This window comes from Saprolegnia diclina, assembly GCF_000281045.1.
Source record: "Saprolegnia diclina VS20 unplaced genomic scaffold supercont1.36, whole genome shotgun sequence".
NCBI lineage: Eukaryota > Oomycota > Saprolegniomycetes > Saprolegniales > Saprolegniaceae > Saprolegnia > Saprolegnia diclina.
Genome location: NW_008246103.1, coordinates 141,707 through 162,395, shown reverse-complemented (window position 1 = coordinate 162,395; position 20,689 = coordinate 141,707). Strand labels below are relative to the sequence as shown.

At 59.4% G+C, this 20,689-nt stretch overlaps 8 protein-coding genes across 8 annotated transcripts; 3 read left to right on the top strand and 5 right to left on the bottom strand.

Annotated features, from left to right (window-relative positions):
* The first annotated feature begins 824 nt into the window (after positions 1–824).
* Positions 825–3,763, top strand: SDRG_10559 (hypothetical protein). The gene is made up of 13 exons (XM_008616555.1): positions 825–892; positions 936–1,033; positions 1,084–1,326; positions 1,375–1,620; positions 1,681–1,863; positions 1,905–2,150; positions 2,196–2,345; positions 2,395–2,531; positions 2,577–2,643; positions 2,687–3,094; positions 3,145–3,330; positions 3,378–3,437; positions 3,492–3,763. Exons 1-13 carry the CDS (start codon positions 856–858, stop codon positions 3,735–3,737), a joined length of 2,307 nt encoding a protein of 768 aa, XP_008614777.1. The 5' UTR covers positions 825–855; the 3' UTR covers positions 3,738–3,763.
* A 368-nt stretch (positions 3,764–4,131) lies between these two features.
* SDRG_10558 (hypothetical protein) lies at positions 4,132–7,658 on the bottom strand. The gene is made up of 5 exons (XM_008616554.1): positions 6,700–7,658; positions 6,306–6,649; positions 5,802–6,249; positions 4,949–5,748; positions 4,132–4,900 (listed from the first exon to the last, which is right to left on the bottom strand). The coding sequence occupies exons 1-5, from the start codon at positions 7,513–7,515 to the stop codon at positions 4,207–4,209; spliced, it is 3,102 nt and encodes a 1,033-aa protein (XP_008614776.1). The 5' UTR covers positions 7,516–7,658; the 3' UTR covers positions 4,132–4,206.
* A 1,497-nt stretch (positions 7,659–9,155) lies between these two features.
* On the top strand, positions 9,156–9,680 carry SDRG_10557 (hypothetical protein; the record flags this gene model as incomplete). The annotated part of the gene is made up of 1 exon (XM_008616553.1): positions 9,156–9,680. The coding sequence occupies one exon, from the start codon at positions 9,156–9,158 to the stop codon at positions 9,678–9,680; it is 525 nt and encodes a 174-aa protein (XP_008614775.1).
* An 18-nt stretch (positions 9,681–9,698) lies between these two features.
* Positions 9,699–10,760, bottom strand: SDRG_10556 (6-phosphogluconolactonase). The gene is made up of 4 exons (XM_008616552.1): positions 10,513–10,760; positions 10,330–10,470; positions 10,172–10,276; positions 9,699–10,118 (listed from the first exon to the last, which is right to left on the bottom strand). Exons 1-4 carry the CDS (start codon positions 10,732–10,734, stop codon positions 9,783–9,785), a joined length of 804 nt encoding a protein of 267 aa, XP_008614774.1. The 5' UTR covers positions 10,735–10,760; the 3' UTR covers positions 9,699–9,782.
* Positions 10,761–11,307: 547 nt separating this feature from the next.
* Positions 11,308–13,047, top strand: SDRG_10555 (hypothetical protein). Its single transcript, XM_008616551.1, has 3 exons — positions 11,308–11,530; positions 11,592–11,699; positions 11,748–13,047. The coding sequence occupies exons 1-3, from the start codon at positions 11,312–11,314 to the stop codon at positions 13,014–13,016; spliced, it is 1,596 nt and encodes a 531-aa protein (XP_008614773.1). The 5' UTR covers positions 11,308–11,311; the 3' UTR covers positions 13,017–13,047.
* A 354-nt stretch (positions 13,048–13,401) lies between these two features.
* Positions 13,402–15,700, bottom strand: SDRG_10554 (hypothetical protein). The gene is made up of 7 exons (XM_008616550.1): positions 15,586–15,700; positions 15,170–15,544; positions 14,999–15,120; positions 14,868–14,951; positions 14,096–14,825; positions 13,605–13,930; positions 13,402–13,555 (listed from the first exon to the last, which is right to left on the bottom strand). Exons 1-7 carry the CDS (start codon positions 15,661–15,663, stop codon positions 13,453–13,455), a joined length of 1,818 nt encoding a protein of 605 aa, XP_008614772.1. The 5' UTR covers positions 15,664–15,700; the 3' UTR covers positions 13,402–13,452.
* A 419-nt stretch (positions 15,701–16,119) lies between these two features.
* Positions 16,120–17,751, bottom strand: SDRG_10553 (hypothetical protein). Its single transcript, XM_008616549.1, has 5 exons — positions 17,533–17,751; positions 17,274–17,488; positions 17,121–17,230; positions 16,937–17,062; positions 16,120–16,894 (listed from the first exon to the last, which is right to left on the bottom strand). Exons 1-5 carry the CDS (start codon positions 17,728–17,730, stop codon positions 16,161–16,163), a joined length of 1,383 nt encoding a protein of 460 aa, XP_008614771.1. The 5' UTR covers positions 17,731–17,751; the 3' UTR covers positions 16,120–16,160.
* Positions 17,752–17,872: 121 nt separating this feature from the next.
* Positions 17,873–20,377, bottom strand: SDRG_10552 (hypothetical protein). The gene is made up of 11 exons (XM_008616548.1): positions 20,333–20,377; positions 20,127–20,267; positions 19,968–20,079; positions 19,537–19,914; positions 19,395–19,490; positions 19,267–19,341; positions 18,862–19,217; positions 18,682–18,817; positions 18,281–18,641; positions 18,086–18,237; positions 17,873–18,034 (listed from the first exon to the last, which is right to left on the bottom strand). The coding sequence occupies exons 2-11, from the start codon at positions 20,192–20,194 to the stop codon at positions 18,017–18,019; spliced, it is 1,752 nt and encodes a 583-aa protein (XP_008614770.1). The 5' UTR covers positions 20,195–20,267; positions 20,333–20,377; the 3' UTR covers positions 17,873–18,016.
* Between the last annotated feature and the right edge of the window lie 312 nt (positions 20,378–20,689).

Sequence of the window (20,689 nt, the reverse complement as noted above, 5' to 3'; positions counted from 1 at the left end):
ACCTTGCACCATTCATTGCTATCTGGTGGTATGATAAAGCAAAGTATAGAGAACCAACTGATCGGCGAGTCCTGCATACACGATCGCACGACAAAGACGCATGCGGCCACTCGGAGCATCGGTCGGTGGCTCGTCAAATGGCAACTACAATGGTGCCACCACGAGAAAAATGCGACAAAGGTCCGTGCACGTACCGGTAGGCTTTTCGTTATCGATGGGGGCTATCGAAGCGTCACCACGTCCCTTGCTTACAGCAACGACTAGAACCTTGTGCGAGGACTACCACGCGCATTTGCAATACTTCTTCGAGATTATCGTAGTGAGTGCCGCCAGACCGCAGAGCCAAACTCATACCAGTATGTTCACACTGGAAATAGGCCCAGGATGAGCCGAACCTTTTTGGTGAATCACCGCTTTTTGTCGCGGTGGGAGGTTTGAAACCGACCAGCAACGAATAACGCAGTCTGCCTCCAGCTCGCATTTTGTTTTTCGCACGATCTTTTGCTACTAGCATTCTCTGTGGCAATGTCCCTACGTATTTGATCTCTCAGCAGCTTTCCCCGACGACGCAAGTAGTCTCGGTAACGTTTCATTGGCCACCCTGTTCTAACCCCATCATGAACAGCCCCAGAGCTCGACCATCAAGACGTCCAGGGCAAAACAAGGTCGTCGCCAAAGTCTTCTTGCGTAGGTGTCAACTCTTCGAGAGCGCAACCGCTAGAGGGACTCCCAACGCATAGCTTCAAGGTTGAGCCGGTAAACTGACCAGCTCACGTGAGCCAACCGGCACCGGATACGGCGATGGTTGTTTCATTATCCGGACACTTGACCCGTGAAAACCCCGCGATCGCCAGCATGACGGTTGGCGTGGTCATGCAGTGGACGGCCGAAGGTAGACGCATGCGCATGCAGCCGCTTCTCATGTCTACCTCTAGTCTCTCTCGAGGACATGGAGAAGACAAGCATCGTGGTCGACGCCGACGAGTACATCTTTGACGGCTTCTTCCTCCTCGGCGCCGACGCCATGCCACCGGTAAGCGCTTGCTCGTCCTGGTGCTTCTTCATCTCATGCACACGCGGTAGATCGAGTATGTGCGCAGTGGCGTCACGTGCACGCTGGCGCTCGTGCCACAGGAGCTGCCACCGCACGTGGCCGACCTGCCGCATATCGAGCACGACGCGATGCTTTCGTTTGAGCAGTTTGTGCTCTGGCAGCTGCTTCGCATCCCCATCTCGGATCTTCCGGGATTTCAAGGTGAAAATGGCATGCACCTCTACCCGCGCTTCGTCTCTCGGAAGGACCAGACGCCCGAGACCCTGCGTCACGTACCAACCTCGCTTCAACGAGACGATGGAATGCCATGTGCGACCTAGGTGACTGCGTCGCATCGCCTCGGCTTTGGCATCGGAGCCCTCTTGCCGCTCCCTGCGCTCTTGGACTACGTACAAGCGTCGTCGTCGATGACGGCCCATGCGTTCATGGCCACGTACTCGGAGGCGCGGCTCAAGTACCACGTTGTGTCGACAAGCCCCAAACGAGGTTGCCATCATCTTCGGAACGGTGATGTCTCACGGAGCACCGCAGACTACTTCCGCGTCGACCGCGCCAATGCGTTTCTGGTACATTGGCTCCTCCGCTCCACGAACATGTTAGGACTGGAGATATCACCTCCTCGATAGGGCCGAGTCTACCACGAAGGACAGGGGGCACCCGCCCACGACGGCGTCGCCGATTTGCGCCAGTTCAATTTCCACCAGCGCTTGGGGGCCATCCACTGCAAGGCCACGCCGGTGGAGAAATGCAGCTTTGATCAGCGCGCGTCCGAGTGCTTCCTCTCGGGTCTCAAGGCCGACGTCATCGAAGTACAGTGGTATCTCGAGACACGGTGCTCTTATGGGTTTAGATCGCTACGGCGCTGCCGCTTGTGACGAGAGCGTTGGCCCACGCCCGAAGACTGCGCCACTTGCAAGCGACGTGGGGTCTCTCCTTCCGGAACCCGGCGCTCTGCCATGAAGCATTCCTGCACATCTCGTACGTCGAGTGCGGCATCCATTCGGCCAACTGCGCCCCCGCCATCCACGCGCGCGTGCGACTGGGCATGCCGCTCTCTCGCCCGTCGCTGCTATCCACCAAGAAGCGAAAAGCGCCGGTATCCGCGTTACAAGCTCGGACAAAGCGTAACAAGGTGGTGTAGATGTCGGAGCTCGAGGCGATTGTGGACGCCCACGACGACCGAGACTTCAAGCCAATGGATCTGTCGCCGTACCTGCGGTCGTATGGCCGCCTCGAGTTTCTTGGCGATGCGGCGCTGAGTCTCGTGGCGGCGGGCGCCACCTTTCTTCGGGTATGCGGACGACGTGTTGTCAGATCTTATCGCGCACACTTGAAACTAGCTGCGTGCGGCCCCCGAGGGACAGCTCGCAACCATGCGAGCCAGCATCGTGAGCAACGAGACGATCGGCGAAATGGCCATGAAATTGGGTCTCCAGCATCTCGTCCTCTGCGCCCATGACGTGACGACCGCACCCGTGTACGACAGGCCAAGGTCCGTCTCCAACATCTCATCAGCGTGTAGAAAAGCGGTGCGAAAGATGGCCGCCGACTGCTTGGAAGCTCTTCTTGGCGCGCTTCTCATCGACCTCGTCCGTCTGCGACTACAAGTAAAATGCTGACGATATGGAATAGGGCCTCGACGACGGCATGGCGGCCGTCCGCACCCTCGTTTCGGCCATGGTCGCCGCGTACGACCCGGAGCTCCACGACCTTCTCTTCCTCTCGGAAGATGCGCTGATGGCAGCCGCGCAAATCTACTTGGACGAAGACGCGGCGGCGTTTCAAGCGCACCCGCAAGCAGCGTTGCTTGTGGCGCAGAAGCAAACGTTTGAAGCTGCCCATGCCAGCGTGCCACGTCTCTCGCGCACGCACGTGTGGGTCCGCGCGCTGACGCACAAGTCGTTTCGGAATCCGATCATCGATCAAGACGCGTACATTCCCAGTGGTCCTGGCAACTACGAGCGGCTCGAGTTTCTCGGCGATGCCGTGCTTGAAGTCGTCGTCTCGTACCATCTCTATAGCGCTTTTCCGCACCACCACGTTGACAGGCTGGTCTTCTCTTGCGCAAGGACTGACGTACCAACTTGTAGGAAAACCTCTTGTCCAAACTCCGGTCGGCGCTCGTCAACAACGCTCGGCTCGGCAACGTCGGCGCGGCCCACGGCTTTGGCGATGTCGTTCGCCTCGGCACCAACGTCGTCGCCAACGGCCTCCGCGTCCCCGCGGTCCTTGCGGATGTGTTTGAAGCGCTCCTCGCCGCCTCATTTCTCGAAAATGTACCCTTTGCTTGCTTTGATTCTGGGCTAAGAAATGCGACGACTAGTGGTCCCTGATGCCCGTCGATGGCTTCTTGCATGACGCGCTCTTTTCGCTCCTGCCCGAGGTGCGCTGCCAGGCGTTGTATTGATCTCGCGAGTTGATTTTCGCTTCGGCGTAGGTCGTGCGGCATCGCGAGTGGCTCTCGCCGCGCCAGCGGTTGCTCACGTACCTCCGCAAGGTGCATCCGACCGCCGACGTGATCTTCCAAGCCACGACGCCGATGACGCGTACCGATGCGACAACGCACCACGCTATCGCACTTCTCATCGACGGCTTCCTCGTGTGTCGGGCCAGCGCCACGACCAAGGACGTCGCGACCGAACGAGCCGCCACAAAGGCCATGCAGCTCCTCGGCTTTCCCTAATACCCCACGCCCTTTTCGTTTCAACAATCCATCACCAAACACTCGCCAGCAGTGCATACGGGCGGTGTCATGAAGCTTGGTTCGTCGCCCGCACGTAGACTCGGATGCGCGTGCATTGGTCGCGGTCGTTACCCTAACCCGAGCACCCGAGCAGCCACGGCCCACATGGCCCGGAAGGATACCCTTTCAGTCGACAGGGACAGGACTGGTGAGCGATGACCAGTGACAATAAGGGCATCATCTATCACAGAAAAGCCTACATTCAGAAGCGCCTCGGGACGGCACCCGCGCCACACAACCAGCGCCAGCGATGCCAGTCGGTCCCCGAACGGCGAGCCCTTGCGACCATGTCAGCGATGGCAAGCCGCCGTGGTCCCCACCATGGGACACGACAAGCACACGCAAATTTGTTTTTCATTTCACGTCCTCCACCTAGCCAGTAGGTCGTACATACTCTTGTCTATCGTGCTTAGTGGGTCTTGGGCAGCACGCGGCTCTTCTCGATGAAGCGGATGCCTTCGGCTTCGAGGCGCGCGAGGCCCGGCGTGTAAATGTCGGGCGTCGTCGGCGTCAAGACACCGTGGCCAAGGACGTCGCCGCGCAGAATCAAGTCGACGCCGATCGCTGCGCTCATGCCAACCGTCTTGGCCATGACCGTGCTCTCGTCGTCGCCGTAGCCAACGTACGTCGACGTGATGAGTTCGCGGCGGTCGGCAAAGTCGACGTGGAACTCGTGGTGCATGATGGCCATGTCGCGCTCGCCCGGGAGGTACGAGAGCTTCTGAATCAAGAGCGCGCAGAACGCATCGATCGTCGACGTTGCCGACGGGTCAATGAGCGCACTGCTATCGTCGAGGCCGAGCCATGAAAGGAACGCCTCGGCGTCCGGCGTCAAGCGGCTGCTCATGCCGGCCTTGAGCTGCGCAATGAGCTCGGGCCACGTCGCTGGCAGCGCCGTCTCGTTCGTGTTGAGCAACCCGAGGAGGCGGCACTGGTGCATGATGGCGCAGTTGCCCGCGTACCGGAGCGTGCCGCGGAAGATCGAGTCGGCGTCCGGGATGTTGTACACCTGCGCGTACGGCAGCGAGTTGCGGTTCGGGATCTGCTCGAGCGCAAACGCCGGCAAAAAGTTGACGCGCTCCGCGCTCGTCAACAGCGCCTCCCTACACCACACTGAGTGCGCATTTACTAGAGTGTTTTGAAAGATATACCCCGGAATTTGGACAACTTGTCCGTTCTTGAGGTACTGCGCCGAGTTGAGGGCCGCCGTGAGCACGCCGCGCGGCGACCACGAAAACTTGTACGCGATCGGGTTGTCGGCGGCTTCGGGCGCGGGGAGACCGCCGCAGACGGACGAAAACGACACGACGCGGCCGTTCTGCGCCTGGACTTCGTCAATGATCTTCATCGCACTCATGTGGTCCATGCCCGGGTCCAAGCCGAGTTCGCACAGAATCGGAATGCGCTGCGCAACCGCCAAGTCGTTGAGCGCCTGCATCTCGGGCGAAATGTAGCTCGCCGTCACGAGCGGCACCTTGGACGAGAGACACGCTTTGGCAATGTCAACGTGCATCGGCGCCGGCAAGAGCGAGACAACGCAGTCGGCCGATGCCACGAGTGACGCCACCGCGTCCTTTTGCGTACCGACGTTGATCGTCGCCGGCGTCACGCTGCGGTGCTTGTACTTGGCGGCCATCGCGTCGGCTTCCCCCTTGAGGCCCGAGACCACGGTCAGCGAGTGGTTGGCGTCGCGCGTGAGGTACTCGACGAGCGGCGACGCGACAAGGCCCGCGCCAAGGCACACGATCTGCTTGCGCTCCTTGGCCGCCGACACCGACACGCTGCCCTGGAACGTCATGCCCGCGCCTTCCTTGGCCGACTCGGCGCGCTGCGAGAGCGTCTGGTCGTACGTGCCCATGCAATAGTCCGGCAGCTCCTTGATCGTCGCGGCTGCGCCCGGCGTCAAGCTCGAGAGCGCGCGGATCTTTTCAAGCATCGCGTCCAACTCGGCCTAATGTTCAATCGAGTGAGATCCTCGCATAGTCGAAACGACGCTCAACGGACCCGGGAGTCCATGCTGATCTGGACGACAGCGCGCGAGATGTTGGCGGCCGTCGTGTTGGACTCGTCGTTAAAGTTGGGGCGGACCTTGCACTCGACGACCGCAAAGCCGCCGTTGTGCGCTTCGATGAGATCCAAGATGCTGTTGATGAGGCCGCTGTCAAAGAGGTGGCCTTGGAGCTCGACGCACGTTGAGCCGGCAACTGCCGCCGCCGCCGACGCATACGCGTGGCCCGCCGCCCGCTCGCGGTCGCGGCGCATCTCCTTGATGTACTCGTACTTGGGCGAGAGGCGCCCGTCGGCCGCAATCACCGCGCCTTGGAGCTCGTCCGGAATGACCTTTTCGCCGCCCGAGAGGCTCTTGAGAAAGCCGACGAGGTGGTTGCCAAAGTGGTTGGACGATTCGCTCGGGAGCTCGCTCGGCAGAATATCAACGCCCATCATCATGACACTAGACAAGAATAGTTGATCAGCATCGAGTCGACTTCTAGCCATTGAAGGTTGTACCCGGGCTCGCCCGCCAGCGACGACTTGGCCGTGCGCGACTTGATGTCGTAGAGGAAGAACGGGTCTTCAATGTACGTCGACTTTTCAAGGAACTCGACGCTGCCGCCAATGTCGCACGAGATGTCGGCGACGCCGAGGAGCTTGGGGTCGCCGCCGCTGGCAGCCGTGATCTCGTCCATCTGGTCCTTTGTGATCAAGCGCGGGTACCGGTCGTCCCAGTACATGCAGTTGACAAGAAGCGACGTGTATGGCGCAACCTTCTTGTGGAACGTCGGCTCGTACTCTTCCGGGTGCTTGTAGTACTCTTCCTTGGTAAAGTCGTTCTTCTTGGTCTTGTGCTCGACCTAATCCAAGGTGGGTGAGACGAGGTACCCTTGTGGGTATGTGTCCATACCATGTGCTTTTCATCGACGACGCAGCCATAGACGACGTGGCGGTTGGGCTTGAGGTGCGGGAGGTCCTCGGGCGCCACAAACTCGTGCGGGAGGAGCTTGAACACTTCTTGGGCACCCTGCGAGACGTTGCCGCTGCCCGTAAAGACGACGGTGAGCGGCGCGAGGTCGGCAGGAAGACCGTTCTTCTTGATGAGCTCGCCGGCGGTCGCAACCGCGGCCTTGGCCCGGTCCAGGTCCTGGTACATGTACGCCGAGCCAATGTTAACGAACGGCGACGAGTAGCCCTTGTTGATGAGGCGCTCGCCGAGGCCGCGGAAGCCCGCGAGCATGCCGGCGCGGCCCGCGTACGAGCCAAACGCAATGAGCCGGCGGCCGTTGCGCTGCCCGCCCTCGGTAATGCACTCGTAGTCGATGAGGCGAATGCGCTTCTCCAAGATCGCGTCGAGGAGCTTCATGTTCTCAGGCTGCGCCTTGATCGTGTGCGAGAAGAAGAGGTACGTCTTGTCGTTGAGGAGATGCTCGATGGGCACCTGCTTGACGCCGACAATGACGTTGGCCGCCGAGAGGTCGTTTGTGACCACCGCGCCTGCCGCCGTGTACTGGTCGTCGGTGAAGATGCGCTGGTTGCTCGGCTGCACGTGCACGTTGATGCCAGCCTGCACGAGCTCCTGGACGTGGCCGGGCGTCAGCGGCGCGCGCCGCTCCCACTTGTTGTAGACCTCGCGGACGACACCGACGCACTTGGCCGGGCGCGTCGAGAGGTGGCGGGTCAGGCTCAGCGGCGCCAGCGCCTTCTTGCGGAACATCATGCTCATGCTGCTGCTAGACTGCTTGAGCGAGGAAGGGCAGGAACCGAAGTGATGAGCGGACGGCGGTGTTGCCAATTTGTCAGCAGCTGGTCGCGTGCGATCTTGGACGCTATAACACTTACCTTGTGCCAGTTAACACCCGGGTAACGGCACTTTGCACGTGTCAAGTGCACTTTGCACCTGTTATACCAACCACCGGATCCATGTTATAACAGATGCACCGGTCACGTCGGGACACCACGCGATTTTCAAGTTCAAGCCACGGGCCAATCAATGGCCGAGGATGCGAAGGATCTGCATCTTTGTATGAAGCAGCGGGCCCAAGTTCAAGTGGCGTTCAGGTGCGGGCTCAAGTCCTTGCCAAGATTCGACCAATGGCATCGACGACGGAGCTGGCGCCACCGAGCCTGTCTGCCGCAGACAGCGCCGCCGCGACCCCAGTCTTGCTTTTTCCCTGTATATTGCGATTGGTGCTGCGTCCGGCTGCCACGTCCTCGAGCCTCCGACGCCCGACGCCGCTTGCTCGCGAAATATTGCAGCGTGGGGTGTAAACATCACCGGGCGTCTGGGCGGCAGTCCGTGGCATTCGGCGCTGTTCCAAAACCAACTGCCGGGACCGCGTAAGTTCGGATGCGTCACCGTAATCGCGTCTGGCAAGAAGCGACTTTGGCAATAAGATCTTGGTGTCTTCTGCCTTGTTGCTCTGGAACGCAGTGGAAATGGCTCGCGTCTGTGTCCGTGGTCCGCCTGAGAAGGCGCGCTGCGCCTGTCCCGCGTCCGCCATCATCACCTCTCTCGAGCCTCTCCATAGAAACGGCATTTGCGTCCATTCTTCCCACGTTGGAACCGAAACGCAGCAGTGCGTACGCGTCGAAAGAAGCTGAGGCGACGACACACGAGAGCATGCATGAAGTGAGAACACCACCACCTTTACTACAGTACACTCTAGACGACCGCTGCTCTCCAGCACCAGCTGCCTTTTGCTCGGGACGCATTACAACAACGGCCTCCAGCATCACCACATGGAGTTGGGGAGCGCGTGCTTGGGTCGGAACGTCTTTGCTGACTGTTATCGTCGTGCTAAGAAGGATGGACTTGGCCGCATGAGAGACAAGTTGTGTGTCAATGAATTCTTCTTCTGCTTGGTGCTCCAAGGTGTCGAGCGCCGTCATCCATCGCCGCCATCCCGGCCTGTCAGAGAGATGATATCCTTGCTGGGACACGCGAACCAAGCACTTTCATTGGTGCAAACCATGACGTCACTCACATCAGGCCAATCAGCGCGTCGCAGCACATGGTCCGGTTTTGCGATCTTGGGCGTTTTGCGCGGGAACTTGGATCGACACGAGCGATGCAGCGTGGTCCGCGGCATCATCACGACGAAGCAACCTAGACAAGAGTTGTTGAAGACAGGTAATCTTATGGTCATAGCTCAAGGTACCTAGCGTTACGCCGCGCTGCGTCCGTCCCAGGCTTGACGAAGGCATCGTTACTGACCCTGACGCGGCGCGCAGAAGTGGCATCCGCGGCTGGTTTCTATGGCGCTGCCACCGCCAAAGTGGGATCCAACGCGTGATATTCCAACTCGCAGCGTCAAGTATAGGCTTCTTCACTGGCCTTTTGCATTGCTGTCATTTGAAGAAACCATGGCCAAGACGCTGTGTATGTTCAAGGACTGCCGACAAGAGGCGCTGTACGGCTGCTCGAAATGCGCTTTCCACAAGCGTCGAAAGAAGTGCTCGTTCCCCGAGTGCCACAACCAAGTCTACGCGCGCGGCCTCTGCGTGCGCCATGGCGGCAAGAAGCCGTGCGCGATCGAACACTGCACCAACGCGGTCAACGGCGGCGACTACTGCGTCGACCACGGCGGCCTCGCGACCAAGCGCTTCTGCGTCGTCGACGGTTGCAAGAAGCAAGCCCATGCGCGCAAGCGCTGTGTGCGCCACGGCGGCGGCCGCATCTGTGCCGCGCAAGGCTGCGGCCACCACGCGCGCCTCGGTGGCTTCTGCCTCGCCCACACGACGCCGGACGCCGCGCCGCCCGCCACGCTCGAGCTCGAACAAGTCGCCGAGTTCTTACACACGATTGACGAACCCCTCCTCGAGTACCTCCACGAGATCTCTGTCAACCGACCATGGACGGCCACAACCGACAACACCAAACGGGGATGAGCTCTCGGAAGCAGAAGATCTGGGATGCCAACAGCTGGGAAGCCACGAGACAAGAGTCAAGCGATGGCTATTTAATGGAAATTACACGTGCGTGCAGTGACCCTAGAGCTTGGACGCCGCGGCGTCGTCGAGGAACCAGTGGAGTTGGCCATGCGTTGGCAAGATGCGCGCGGCGGGCAGCGACGGCGTCTGGATCTCGAGCCCCAGCATGTGGCGCATGAGCGGCGCCTTGCTGTCGCCCGTCGCGACGAAAGCAACGGCCGCCGCGTTGTTGACGACGGGGTACGTGAGCGTAATGCGCTGCGGCGGCGGCTTGGGCGAGTCCGAGATCGGCGCGACCCACAGCGACATTTCGTGCAGAAGCGGGTGGCCGGGGAAGAGCGAGCACGTGTGCCCATCCGGGCCCATACCGAGCAAGATCAAGTCGAAACGCGGCAGCTAGCATGCTCATCCATGAGATCGGACTGCTTGGGCGCAGGTAGGTCGCCTACCGTGGGGCCCCAAAGGCTCGCAAGCTGGCGCGTGTACTCGGTGGCGACGACGGCCGGATCGCTGTCCAGAACGATCGTGTGGATCTGCGCACGGGGAATCGGGACCTACACCACAGCTGTAGGGTACTGCGTTTGCGTTACCGCCAAATGCGACGTACGTGTTGGAACAAGGCGTCGTGGCAGGCCAAGTAGTTGCTGTCCGCATGCTCAAGCGGCACGCAGCGCTCGTCGGCGAAGAAGACGTGCCACTTGGAGAAGTCGAGGTCGCCCTTGAGCGACGCGAGACCCTTCTCGAGAATCTAACGCGCGGCGTAAGCTCGGCGATGCGAGAGGATGCGTACCTTGGGCAGCGAGCCGCCCGAGAGCGCCAGTGTGAAGCGACCCGACGCAGCGATCGAGGCCTTGCTGAGGTCGGCCACGAGCTGGCCCACGGCAGCGCCCACCTCGTCGCCCGAGGCGCCGACATGAACAATGCGGCCTTGATCGTACGTCGTCACGCGGCTCATGCTCGGAAGGTACAAGAAGACGGCGGCAGCCAAGCAAACCAGAGGCGGAATGAGCATGCCCGGCCCGGATTTGCCGTCACCTGTTTTAAACAGCGCAATTTACAAAAAATCTAGCGCTTTCTGCATGCGTGCTGTTTTAAACGGGTAGGTTGGACATCGCGAAGCCACTGACGGCCACGCCGCCAGTGGTGCTTCATATTACCGACATACAACATCTTTGCATCGCAATGCTTGCTAGACGAGCCGACCGAGTCCGAAGTTAACTCTTGGTGGCTCGTATCGCTGCTATGACGTCATGCAAACGACAAGTGACGTCACAGAGGCGAGCCAAGTGGGCTGGGCGTAAACGTAGCAAGAGCAGCAGTGATCCCTTGTAAAGCAGACTGCAATATGAGCTGGTGGACAGACCGTCAGACAACCAACTGCACGTTGCTGTCCCGGTCCTCGACGGTCACGGATCATCATCAATTACTGTTCATTATGCGTCGGTGTTTAAAACACTGCATGAGCTGGCAGGGGCAGGAAGGGGCACGGATGACCGCAACACGAGACGGCAGCCGGTTACGATGCATTTAACCGGTTAGCCGTTACGGCACGCCCCTCGAAGATCGCAATATACCGCTGACCGTTGTCGATGAGCTTCTTCGAGTCGATTGCGCGGTCGCTGGGTGCGTGGATGGAGCCGCGCGCCAAGCCGCCGCCACCAGCTGCGTCATTTTGCAGCAGCGAGGTCCACGCGCCCGAGAGCGCGCTCAAAAAATACAAAATCGACGCGTCCGGCGTCTACGCAGCAGTCTACGGCACCCCGTCCGGTCCCTCGATGCGACGCCAGGTGCACCCTACGATAAGCAGCGTACGCTACTACTTCCATGTGTCCATCTTGGATAGTCTTGTTGTACTCATTCTGTGTCTAGCCATGCGACGCCGTCGACGACGACCTCGTCGCTCGCTTCCAGCGCCATGTGCGGGTCTCGCGCCAGCCCGAGTGGGCAGCCGGCCACCGCATCCTCTCGACAGCCAAGGTGCGTGAACGCCAGAGAGCAATCTTTTGGTCGTCATGAACACGCTAGGCGCGTCACGCAGCGAGTCTCGCCGAGTACACGCGGCACCTCGCCGAGCTCGACGGCCACGACCCGTCCCAGCGCAGTGGCGTGCGCGCGAGAGCGTGGCAGTGCATTGCGCAAGCCAACGCCAAGCTTGTGAAGCTACAGGAACTCGTGCGCGACTTGAGCCGCCTTGGCCCGCGCGAGGCCGAGAAGCTCAAGTGCCACGACCGCCTCGAGAAGCTTGTCGACGACCTCGTGCGCACCGGCAACGAAGCGGTGGTGCTGCTGGTGCGCGAACTCCAGGCGCTGCACGCGCCCATGACGAGTCTCAAGGGCGCGACCCTTCATATCTTTTCGTTTCTCTCAGCGCGTGACGTGGCAAGCGCACGGCTCGTTTCGCGTACGTGGCACGACGCCGTGGCTTCCAAGCGTCTCCTGACTGCCTCGCTTCGGACACCCCTCGATCGTTGGCGCTTTTGGACGCACTGCATTCGTCGGCGCCCGGGGTACGCGCCTCGCTGCTATGACTACGGACAGCTCGTTGCGATCGCAGCGGCCGACATGGCGAATCCCCACCACCGCGCGATCGACGCCGATGTGCGCCGCACGACCTTTCGCAACGGGATCTATGACCCTGCAACAAGCTGTAACGTAGATGAAGCGGCCGCGCAGGCCATGCTTAGCCGTCTTCTCCGCGCGTACGCGGCGCTGGACCCCGAGATTGGGTACTGCCACGGCATGACGTTCCTGGGCAGTGCGCTTCTGAGCTGCCTCGCGTACGACGAGGCATCGGCCTTCGAGATCTTTGCAGCGCTCTTGTTGCATTATACCTTTCGGGACGTCTTTCGCTGCCCCGACCTGCCGGGCGCCAAGCTGCGCATGTACCAGCTCGATTGCCTCGTGCGGGTGCACCTTCCGCACGTGGGCTCCGCGCTCCTCAAGCACAAAGTGCATCCGCAAATGTACGCGTCCGGCTGGATCCTCGCGCTCTTTGTACACGAAGTGAGCCTCACGAGCCGCAGTATGGTTGTGATTTTGGATGGCTTTCTGCAGCATGGCTGGGGCGCCATGCTGCGCCTCTACGTGGGCTTGCTCAGCGTGCACGCCGACCAAATCCTTGCGCCCAAGCCGCTCCAGGCCCTCGCCAAGCTCCCAAAAACGCTCAACCAGTCGCTCCACGCGGCGCTCGAAGCCGGCGACCACGACACGCTGATGCTTGCGACGTCCGAGCCGGCGCTCGCACTGCTTGCCGCGCAGTACGACCCCGCCACGTCGCTCATGGACTTCTTCTAACCATTAGCAAACATGCACCTTTCGTTGGAGCATGCAGAGGGTTCGATAACACCGAGAATCTCTGTGCTCGGCAGTCAAGTGCAAGCGTCCTACTAGCAGCACAAAGGCTCTAAATTTATGGCCTTCGTCGTACGCTCGAGTTTGCGCGAGCTGGAGGCTCGCCCGAGCAGCGACAAGAGAGAGTGAGAGCTACCGTGTCTGGACGCCAGCCACCGTCTTTTGTGCCGACGTGCTCTCTGCGTATTTTCGCTGGGGCACAATTCCCAAGCAGGTGCCCTTGCTTGGTGTACGACGAGGGACGCAGCCGCATGACCACCACTGCCACCGTGACATGCGTCATCTCTGGCCCCCATGCGATAGAAGCAGAAGAAGAAGGAGAACGCAATGGACAAGCAAAGATGTCGTTGGATTGCAGTCGTGTGGTGAACATCGTCTCTCACTCGATCTTGATGTTGCGGTATATCCGCTTGGTGAACGCACTGCTGCCGTAGTACCCGATCGAGCCGCACATGATGAAGAAGCTGAAGCAAAAGAGACCCCTAGTCGCCATACCCATGAGACACAATATACATAATGTCCTATACGTACATGTAGCCAAAATAAAAGCTCGTCTGGAGAAAGCCCGACATGTTGGTCTTGAAGAAGTAGAAGTAGATCGCGTACGCAAACACGTAGAGCGCGGTCGAGCCCGCAGCGAGGAACGACGTCCAGTGCCAATGGTAGTTCTCCGCGTTGAGCAGAAAGTACGTGCACACGATCGTGACGCACACCGTGACGACCGAGAGGATGAGAAACACGAGCAGCATAAAGCCGTAGACGTAGTAGAACTTGTAGTTCCAAAACGACGCAAAGATAAAGTACATCTCGATAAAGATCGAGCCAAACGGAAGAATGCCCGTCAAGAGCCCGAGCACCTACCATGTACACTATGAGAAACATATAGATACAAAAAAGCAAAATATACCAAAATGCAAAAGACGCAAAAATGCAAAATAAATGCAAAAATGCAAAATAAATGCAAAAATGCAACAAAAATATTGCCAAAAAAATAACGAAAACATTGGACAGCATGCACGTACCACTGGCCGGAGGTACCAGCGCGCGTCCGGCACTTCGCGCGGAAACTTGTTGACGCGGCACGGAAAGCCTTTCTTAGCCGCGCCGTGGCGACCGAGGATCGTACCGAGCACCGAGAGCGGGCACGACACAAAGAACCACACAAGGATCACTTGGACGATCGTCACAAAGGGAATGGCGTACGTCGTGCCGTAGACAATCGAGAGCGCGTTGATAAAGAAGAGCGAGACAAACACGACCGACGGCAGCAGCGCGATCGAGAGCACCATGGCCTTGATCCAGTCCTTCGAGACGCGCGGATAGAAAAATTGGTGGTACGACGCGCCGCTCGCGTACCCGTTGGCGAGCGACGAGAGCGCGTAGCAGGTGAGCCCCACCGAGACAATGCCACCGGGCTTCATGTAAAGCGACGAGAAGATCGAAATGAGAATCACGAGCAGCGTGAGCACGAGCAGCTGGGCACCCGTGCCGAGGAGCGCGCAAAAGAGCAGGAGATGCTTCGGGGCGCGAAATACGTCGCCATGCAGGAGCTTCCAGCCGGCCGACGACTCGTCCTTGAGCATCGAGCTCGTGTGGCCGGGCTCGAGGAGGAGCTCGTCGTCGTCGGCCGCAAAACGCGCATAGTCGTTCCGGAGCGTGCGCAGCAAGATGAGCGCGACGAGGCCGCAAAGGAAGATGACCATCATGAACGAGTTGAAGATGCTAAACCAGTGGATCTGGTGCTCAAAGAATCTACATATATGTGAGATCTGATAGGGCGTGCAGAGTACGTACTCGTCCTCGAGGTAGCGATCAAACCGGTCGTCAAACGAAATGTCCGTCTTGGTCCATGACACCTCGTAGGTAAAGTCGATCTTCCTGCAGTCGCGTGAGCCAATAAGGATGGACAAGATCGTGATGCCTACTTGTTGGCTTGGATCGGCGTCGCCACGTCCGCGTACGTGAGGTTGACGTGGATGATGTGCGGGCCGTTGTACGAGATGCTAAACTTCTTGTGTGTGTAGATGAGATGCGTGCCAATGGCAAACTAGACACGCGAGGTGGATACCAGGACGCGCCTTTGGGCGAAAATGTACCTCTTTGACGAGCTCCGGCTCGTCGTCGGCCTGGACGACCTTGCCGACGAGACCCCATACGGGCAAGTCGTCCACGTTCATTTGGTACCAGTAGTGCTCGTCGACTGCATCGATGAATTCTTGCGCTTCCGACGCCGACAACGTCTGCGAGCACATGGTCGTCATGTCCGTGTCGACGCCAAACGTCGCCGCCATGCCCGAGTTGAAGAGCTCGTTGCCCTCAAGGATTTCGCCAATGCCCAACGCGTGAGCCTCCGGAAGCTCGAGGCCCGGCGCCTTGCAGAACGGCAGCGAGTTGTACGTGTACGTCTCCTGCGGGTTGTTGAACGGGCCGATCTTGTTGACCCAGACGACGACCTCTTCCGCCGCATTGTACTAGCACCCATGAGCCATCACAAGCACGCGGTGGCTTCTACCTCGTGCGTTTCGACGTCAGCGACGGTGGGCGCGGCGAGGGCCGCGAGGCAGACCGCAACGACACGGGCGCAGCGCATGCTCGAAAATCTCGTTGTGGCCCAGCCTGGCGTCGACGAAAATACTGTGAAATCTTATATTTGTGGCCAAGTCGAGATCGCTACGTCAAGTGCTGGGGCTTTCTCAAGAAAGAAAACCTCTCACAAAGCATATATTTCCCGGAAGAAACCCGGTGGCAGAATTGGTGGCGAGTTCTGATTGGCTCAAAGTCGCCAGATTGGGATCTTGGCAAGCCAGCCGCGTCGCAACAACCAACGCCATGGCGATCTACTACCTCGGGACGCTGCGCCATGACCACAAGCACAATGACATCTTCACACGCAGGTTCTACCATGATGATACCGCCCATGCAGCGCAACAAACGCTAAGACCCGACGTCCTCTCTGTTGCGAAGCAGCAGGAGCCAGTGGTGCGCCTCTTTCCCTGCATGTCCTTGGCCCTGCAGCCATATGCTCAGTGCGGTGTGCATGGAATCATCTCTGTCGCCAAAGTACGTACAGCTCAACGTTGGTCCCGCTTATTGGAAGGTAGCAAATATGTCGTCGAGCGCTTGGATGGTCCCGGCAACCATGCCGACGCAGCCGACAGCGACGATGCTGATGTGCAGCGCCCACGATGCCACGCAGACGCGGTCGCGCTCCAGAGCGAGGTAGAACACGGGCGGCAAGATCACGGCTAGCATGCTCGAGCCCACCGAGCCAAAGAGGCTAATGAGAAGGCCGACGTTCGGGACGCAGATCGCGACCAGCATCAAGCACGTGACGAGCATCGACCGGAAGAGCGTACGCCGCACTTCATATTGCGACGTCGAGAGCATATTCTCGAGCCATTGTGGCACAGGCGGTTCGACTGGCGCGCAGCGTGTGGGGCAGACCCGGCTTCGTGGCGGCGGCGCAACGTCGCTGAAGGTCTGGATGCTGGGCGTGAGGTAGCCGCGGCGCGCGAGGAGCTTCTCCAAGACTTCGAGCGCCGGGTAAAACTGAATCGGAAACGAAAACAAGCACGCGATCGCGAGGAGCAAATTCGCCAGCGTGACCGACCAGCCAGGAAAGTACCGCTGGAGCACGGCCGTCATGCTGCCATTCTCAATCGACCCAAACGCGAGAACTGGCACCTCGCCAAGGAAGAGGAAGAGAATGAGGATGAACGCCATGGTGCGCAGCAGCACGCCGCGGAAGAGCCGTCTGTCGTGCATGTCCTTCTCCAACGGCAAGATGAGGCCGATGCCTTCAAACGAGTAGACGGCCGTGCCTACGTCGTGCAGTGAGCGTATGCTCCAAGCTCGCAGCGCACCGTAAAACTCGGGGAGGCGTGACCACGCGAACGTCGTCACCAGTGGCGGCGGCGTCTGCGCGGCGCTCGCATAGGCGTACGAGTAGTAAAATACAATAGCGATGCCAAGGAGGACTGCAAACGTCGCTAGTTGCATCATTTCCATGAGGCAACGTCGATTAATGGAAAGGAAGCTACGCAGTACCGAGGGCCGAGAAGGGCGTGATCTTGTGCAAGGAGCGAATCCAAGATAGCCCGAGGATGATCGGAAAGATGAGCAAGATGAGTTGTCGCTCTTGGAAGTCGTGGCTGAGCCTACGCCCATGTCAGCCTCGTGCAGCGAACGATGGCGTCGAACTTGGCGGGCAAAATCGCGTGGAGGTTGGTGGCGACAACGGTGAAGAAGACGCAGCAAAAGCTCAGCTGCGTCCCAACGAGGAAGACGTTGACCGCGCGCTTCCCGTGCTTCCCGAGGAGCTCGCCGCCCACGTCGCCAAACGTCATGCCGCGCTCGGGCCGCAGCTTGTTTTTGCAGTAGAGGAGCAGGTTCATGTTGTAGATGCAAATGACCACCTACACACCGCCACTCAGTGTCCAAGGCAACGCAAACTGCATACGATGAACAAGTAGACGACTGGCGCGACGTAGATGCCCGCTTTTGCAAACGCGTACGGGAGCGAGAGCGCGCCGGCGCCAATGTTGCCCTTGAGCAAGTGCAATGTGACCTCCCACGTCGAGAGCGGCTGGTGCGTTGGCGCCGGCGTCGGCGTCTTGAGAGGCGGCAGGAGACTCTTCTCGTCGCTTGGTCGGCCCATGCTCGTTGCCTTCTATTTGTGGACCCTTCTTATCCCCACATCGATTGCGATCTTTCGGTTTCTGCCGATCACCCGATGACGTGGCAGCGCCACAGCGCAGACCACACATTTGCTTTGATCCGTGTGCTCGAAACCAACCAAATTACTATACGAATGGACAGATTGTCTATCGATCCACGACAACTGTCATGACACCATATGCCGTGCAGTCCAGTGTTGATTCTTAGGTTTTGACAAAACGAGCACCGCGACTGGGAATACCAGATCGTATCAGTCCATATCAGACTTACGGGGCCGTGATTTCCTACGCACAGGATCGTGTCAAGGTCGGTCACCACACGGTATATGAACGGACGAGCGTCGCTAAGATCTGATTCCACGACTCCATGTCCTTGACCAGCTTTCGCCACGCGTCTTCGAGGCCTGTGCGTCGACCGTCCTGCAGTGTATTTTCACGCTCTTCGACCAGCGCCACCGCGAGGAGTTCTTGAATCGTTGTGGCTTCCTCTACGCGACCTCGTCATTCCCTCGTTGGCTTAGAGACGAGTACCATTGGAGCTCGTGGGCAGCAACGCGCGGAGACGCGTGCGGAGGCGGCCGTAAAAGTCACGTGTGAGCACTTGTAGACGCTGGATTGGTGGCACGTCGAGGCGCTCCTGCATCGACTGGAGGCGCGGCAGCGCGCCCGACTCGGTCGTACTCACGCGCCAGACCATGTCCGACTTGCCCGCGCTTCGCGGCGGCGCGCGCGGCGTCGGCGTCGTCTCGGGCTCGAGAAGAATCGACGCTGTCGGCTTTTCCCCGACACGGAAGCGCTGGCGCCGGCGAAACACGATGCCGTGGCTCGCGTAGCGCTGGATGCTCTGGAGGCACGCAGCGAGCGTTGGAAACGACGGCTGGTTGAGCGACGACTAGGAAACCCTCAGCGGCCGCGATCCACATGCACGCTACCTTGGCCGACCCAATGTGGTACCGGCCGTCGTGAAACTCGAGAAGCACGTGGTGAATGTCGTCGGCGCCGTTGTACGAGAGCACGAGCGTCTGCGAGTCCTTTCGGCGAACGAGGAAGGCGCCTTCGCCTCGTGCACTATGCAACTCGTCACGTCGCTACCTCCATATCTGCACACGGACCTCAAAATGTTTTCAGCCTTGTGGCGCTCAATGCTACCGGCAAAGAACTGCCAGCCCTCGTCGTCGTCGTCACTCTCGTGGCTCATCGCGGAGACAGGCGAATCGTCGCTGCTGGGTGGCGGCGCGCGGACGTCGTGAAACGCAAAGTCCACTTCGGACGACGCTTCTTTTTCCTCGAGATACTGCCCTTTCATATCGCCAAACATCCAGTTGGCGCCAAAGCCCGACGGCGCGTCAACGTCACTTGTGGACCGCGGGATCGTTGTGATCGCTTGCGTCGGCACGTGGAGCACGGCCGATGAGAAGCACGGTGGCGTCGACTCGATGAAGCGCTCGGCGTTTGGCGTCAGCAGCATCTACATCGTCCGAAGGATGCGTAGAGGAAGACATGAATGGATGGCGCACCGTGGGCGGCGACGCCATCGCGCGACGCGCCTTGACAAGGACGTCGAGCGGCTCGCTTTTGCAGATGCAGTCGACCTACGCCACCGTCTGTTGAACCCACGGCTACGTACTGCGAGAGTGAGCGGTACCATCTTGTCGAGTGCTTCGATCACGGCAGGGTTGCGGTCGCTTTCGCCCAACCCCATGCGCCCGACGGTCCACGACCACCCACGGTACCCGGCCGTCTGCGCATGTCGCCATGAAGGTTGCGGAATCGCAGAAGGGACGTACCCGCGCGTAGGCTTCAATGTCATCGCTCGTCATGACGCGCTTCTGTAGCATGTCGGCCTTGTGGCAGAGAAGGTAAAAGGGCACTTCGCTCGACGAGATGAACGCCGCAAGCTGCGTTCGCCACGCGTCAATGGCCGCAATCGAGCTCACGCGATGGACGTTGAAGACGAAGAAGATACCGTCGAGGTCGTCGCAGAGGAGCTCGTGCAAGCTCGTATTGTCGACCTCGGCGGACGAGACGTCCCAGACTTGGATCTTGACGGGCTGCTTGGACGGACCGTACGGGTAGAGGAGCGTGCTCACGTCGACGCCGATGGTCTGGCTGTACGCCGACTGGTACGGTCGCTTGAGCCATCGGCGCACGATCGACGTCTTGCCCTAGGGTCCCACGCGTGATCCACATACCAGCGAGCATCGAGATGAGAGCGTACGACGCCGTTGCCGCCCACGAGCGCGATCTTGAGCTCGAGCTCGGCCGGGATCGTTGGCGTCGTCGGCTTCTTGGTGTGCTGGCTGCTGCTACTGTCCACGTCGCCAATGGTGCTACCCGCATGCGTCGATGCGTCTTCACATAGCACATGTCAACTTACAAGCGCGAGGCAATCATGCGTGAGAACATGCTCGCCATGGACGACGTCTCATCGGTCGTCGTGCTCATGCTGTCGGGCTGGATCGGCGAAGGGCAATACCGGTAAAATACTGTTATCCGTTGTAACACTATTACAATAGAACTGCTCGCGAACGAAATCGGCACAGAGAAGTAGTAAGACCAGCGGCATTCACTTCACAAACTTACATTTTGCTTCTAAAGAAGGCGGTACGAGACCGTAAGCAGCCATGCGCTTTCACAAAGCAGCAATATCGTCTGCGGCCAGGAGCATCACCTTCAAGTACATGAAATAGTGTGTGATCTAAACTCACGCAACATTTTGCCTCTGCTACGTAAACGAGCATCACACATTTGCCCCAACGTATTCGGCGTCGCGCTTGCTACCTATTGAAAGATGTACTGTAGGTACCGCACAAGCGTCCGTCTTCGGATCCACTCCTTCAAGGGAGGTCGTCGTCGATACCCCTTGCTGTTCAAGGCTGCACTGGGATGCGCAGACATGTATTGCTAGAGGTTTATCCGGCGGAAATATAAAGTTTGGTA

What these genes read in the sequence shown, in the direction of transcription:
- SDRG_10559 (XM_008616555.1), top strand. Translation starts at nt 856, where the DNA reads ATGACGGTTGGCGTGGTCATGCAGTGGACGGCCGAAG. An exon ending in GCGCCGACGCCATGCCACCG is followed by an intron (nt 1,034 to 1,083) that starts GTAAGCGCTTGC and finishes CACACGCGGTAG; the next exon opens with ATCGAGTATGTGCGCAGTGG. An exon ending in CCGCCTCATTTCTCGAAAAT is followed by an intron (nt 3,331 to 3,377) that starts GTACCCTTTGCT and finishes TGCGACGACTAG; the next exon opens with TGGTCCCTGATGCCCGTCGA.
- SDRG_10558 (XM_008616554.1), bottom strand. Translation starts at nt 7,515, where the DNA reads ATGAGCATGATGTTCCGCAAGAAGGCGCTGGCGCCGCTGAGCCTGACC. An exon ending in TCGTCGATGAAAAGCACATG is followed by an intron (nt 6,650 to 6,699) that starts GTATGGACACAT and finishes ACCTTGGATTAG; the next exon opens with GTCGAGCACAAGACCAAGAA. An exon ending in CAAGTTGTCCAAATTCCGGG is followed by an intron (nt 4,901 to 4,948) that starts GTATATCTTTCA and finishes AGTGTGGTGTAG; the next exon opens with GGAGGCGCTGTTGACGAGCG.
- SDRG_10556 (XM_008616552.1), bottom strand. Translation starts at nt 10,734, where the DNA reads ATGCTCATTCCGCCTCTGGTTTGCTTGGCTGCCGCCGTCTTCTTGTAC. An exon ending in CGGGCGGCTCGCTGCCCAAG is followed by an intron (nt 10,471 to 10,512) that starts GTACGCATCCTC and finishes GCCGCGCGTTAG; the next exon opens with ATTCTCGAGAAGGGTCTCGC. An exon ending in CGAGCCTTTGGGGCCCCACG is followed by an intron (nt 10,119 to 10,171) that starts GTAGGCGACCTA and finishes TGAGCATGCTAG; the next exon opens with CTGCCGCGTTTCGACTTGAT.
- SDRG_10555 (XM_008616551.1), top strand. Translation starts at nt 11,312, where the DNA reads ATGAGCTTCTTCGAGTCGATTGCGCGGTCGCTGGGTGCGTGGATGGAG. An exon ending in TGCACCCTACGATAAGCAGC is followed by an intron (nt 11,531 to 11,591) that starts GTACGCTACTAC and finishes TTCTGTGTCTAG; the next exon opens with CCATGCGACGCCGTCGACGA. An exon ending in GCATCCTCTCGACAGCCAAG is followed by an intron (nt 11,700 to 11,747) that starts GTGCGTGAACGC and finishes TGAACACGCTAG; the next exon opens with GCGCGTCACGCAGCGAGTCT.
- SDRG_10554 (XM_008616550.1), bottom strand. Translation starts at nt 15,663, where the DNA reads ATGCGCTGCGCCCGTGTCGTTGCGGTCTGCCTCGCGGCCCTCGCCGCG. An exon ending in AGCCGGAGCTCGTCAAAGAG is followed by an intron (nt 15,121 to 15,169) that starts GTACATTTTCGC and finishes TCGCGTGTCTAG; the next exon opens with TTTGCCATTGGCACGCATCT. An exon ending in AGCTTTTATTTTGGCTACAT is followed by an intron (nt 13,556 to 13,604) that starts GTACGTATAGGA and finishes TATGGCGACTAG; the next exon opens with GGGTCTCTTTTGCTTCAGCT.
- SDRG_10553 (XM_008616549.1), bottom strand. Translation starts at nt 17,730, where the DNA reads ATGGGCCGACCAAGCGACGAGAAGAGTCTCCTGCCGCCTCTCAAGACG. An exon ending in CACGCCCTTCTCGGCCCTCG is followed by an intron (nt 17,063 to 17,120) that starts GTACTGCGTAGC and finishes TGATGCAACTAG; the next exon opens with CGACGTTTGCAGTCCTCCTT. An exon ending in ACGCCTCCCCGAGTTTTACG is followed by an intron (nt 16,895 to 16,936) that starts GTGCGCTGCGAG and finishes TGCACGACGTAG; the next exon opens with GCACGGCCGTCTACTCGTTT.
- SDRG_10552 (XM_008616548.1), bottom strand. Translation starts at nt 20,194, where the DNA reads ATGAGCACGACGACCGATGAGACGTCGTCCATGGCGAGCATGTTCTCA. An exon ending in TCGAAGCACTCGACAAGATG is followed by an intron (nt 19,342 to 19,394) that starts GTACCGCTCACT and finishes ACGGTGGCGTAG; the next exon opens with GTCGACTGCATCTGCAAAAG. An exon ending in AAGGCTGAAAACATTTTGAG is followed by an intron (nt 18,818 to 18,861) that starts GTCCGTGTGCAG and finishes CGAGTTGCATAG; the next exon opens with TGCACGAGGCGAAGGCGCCT.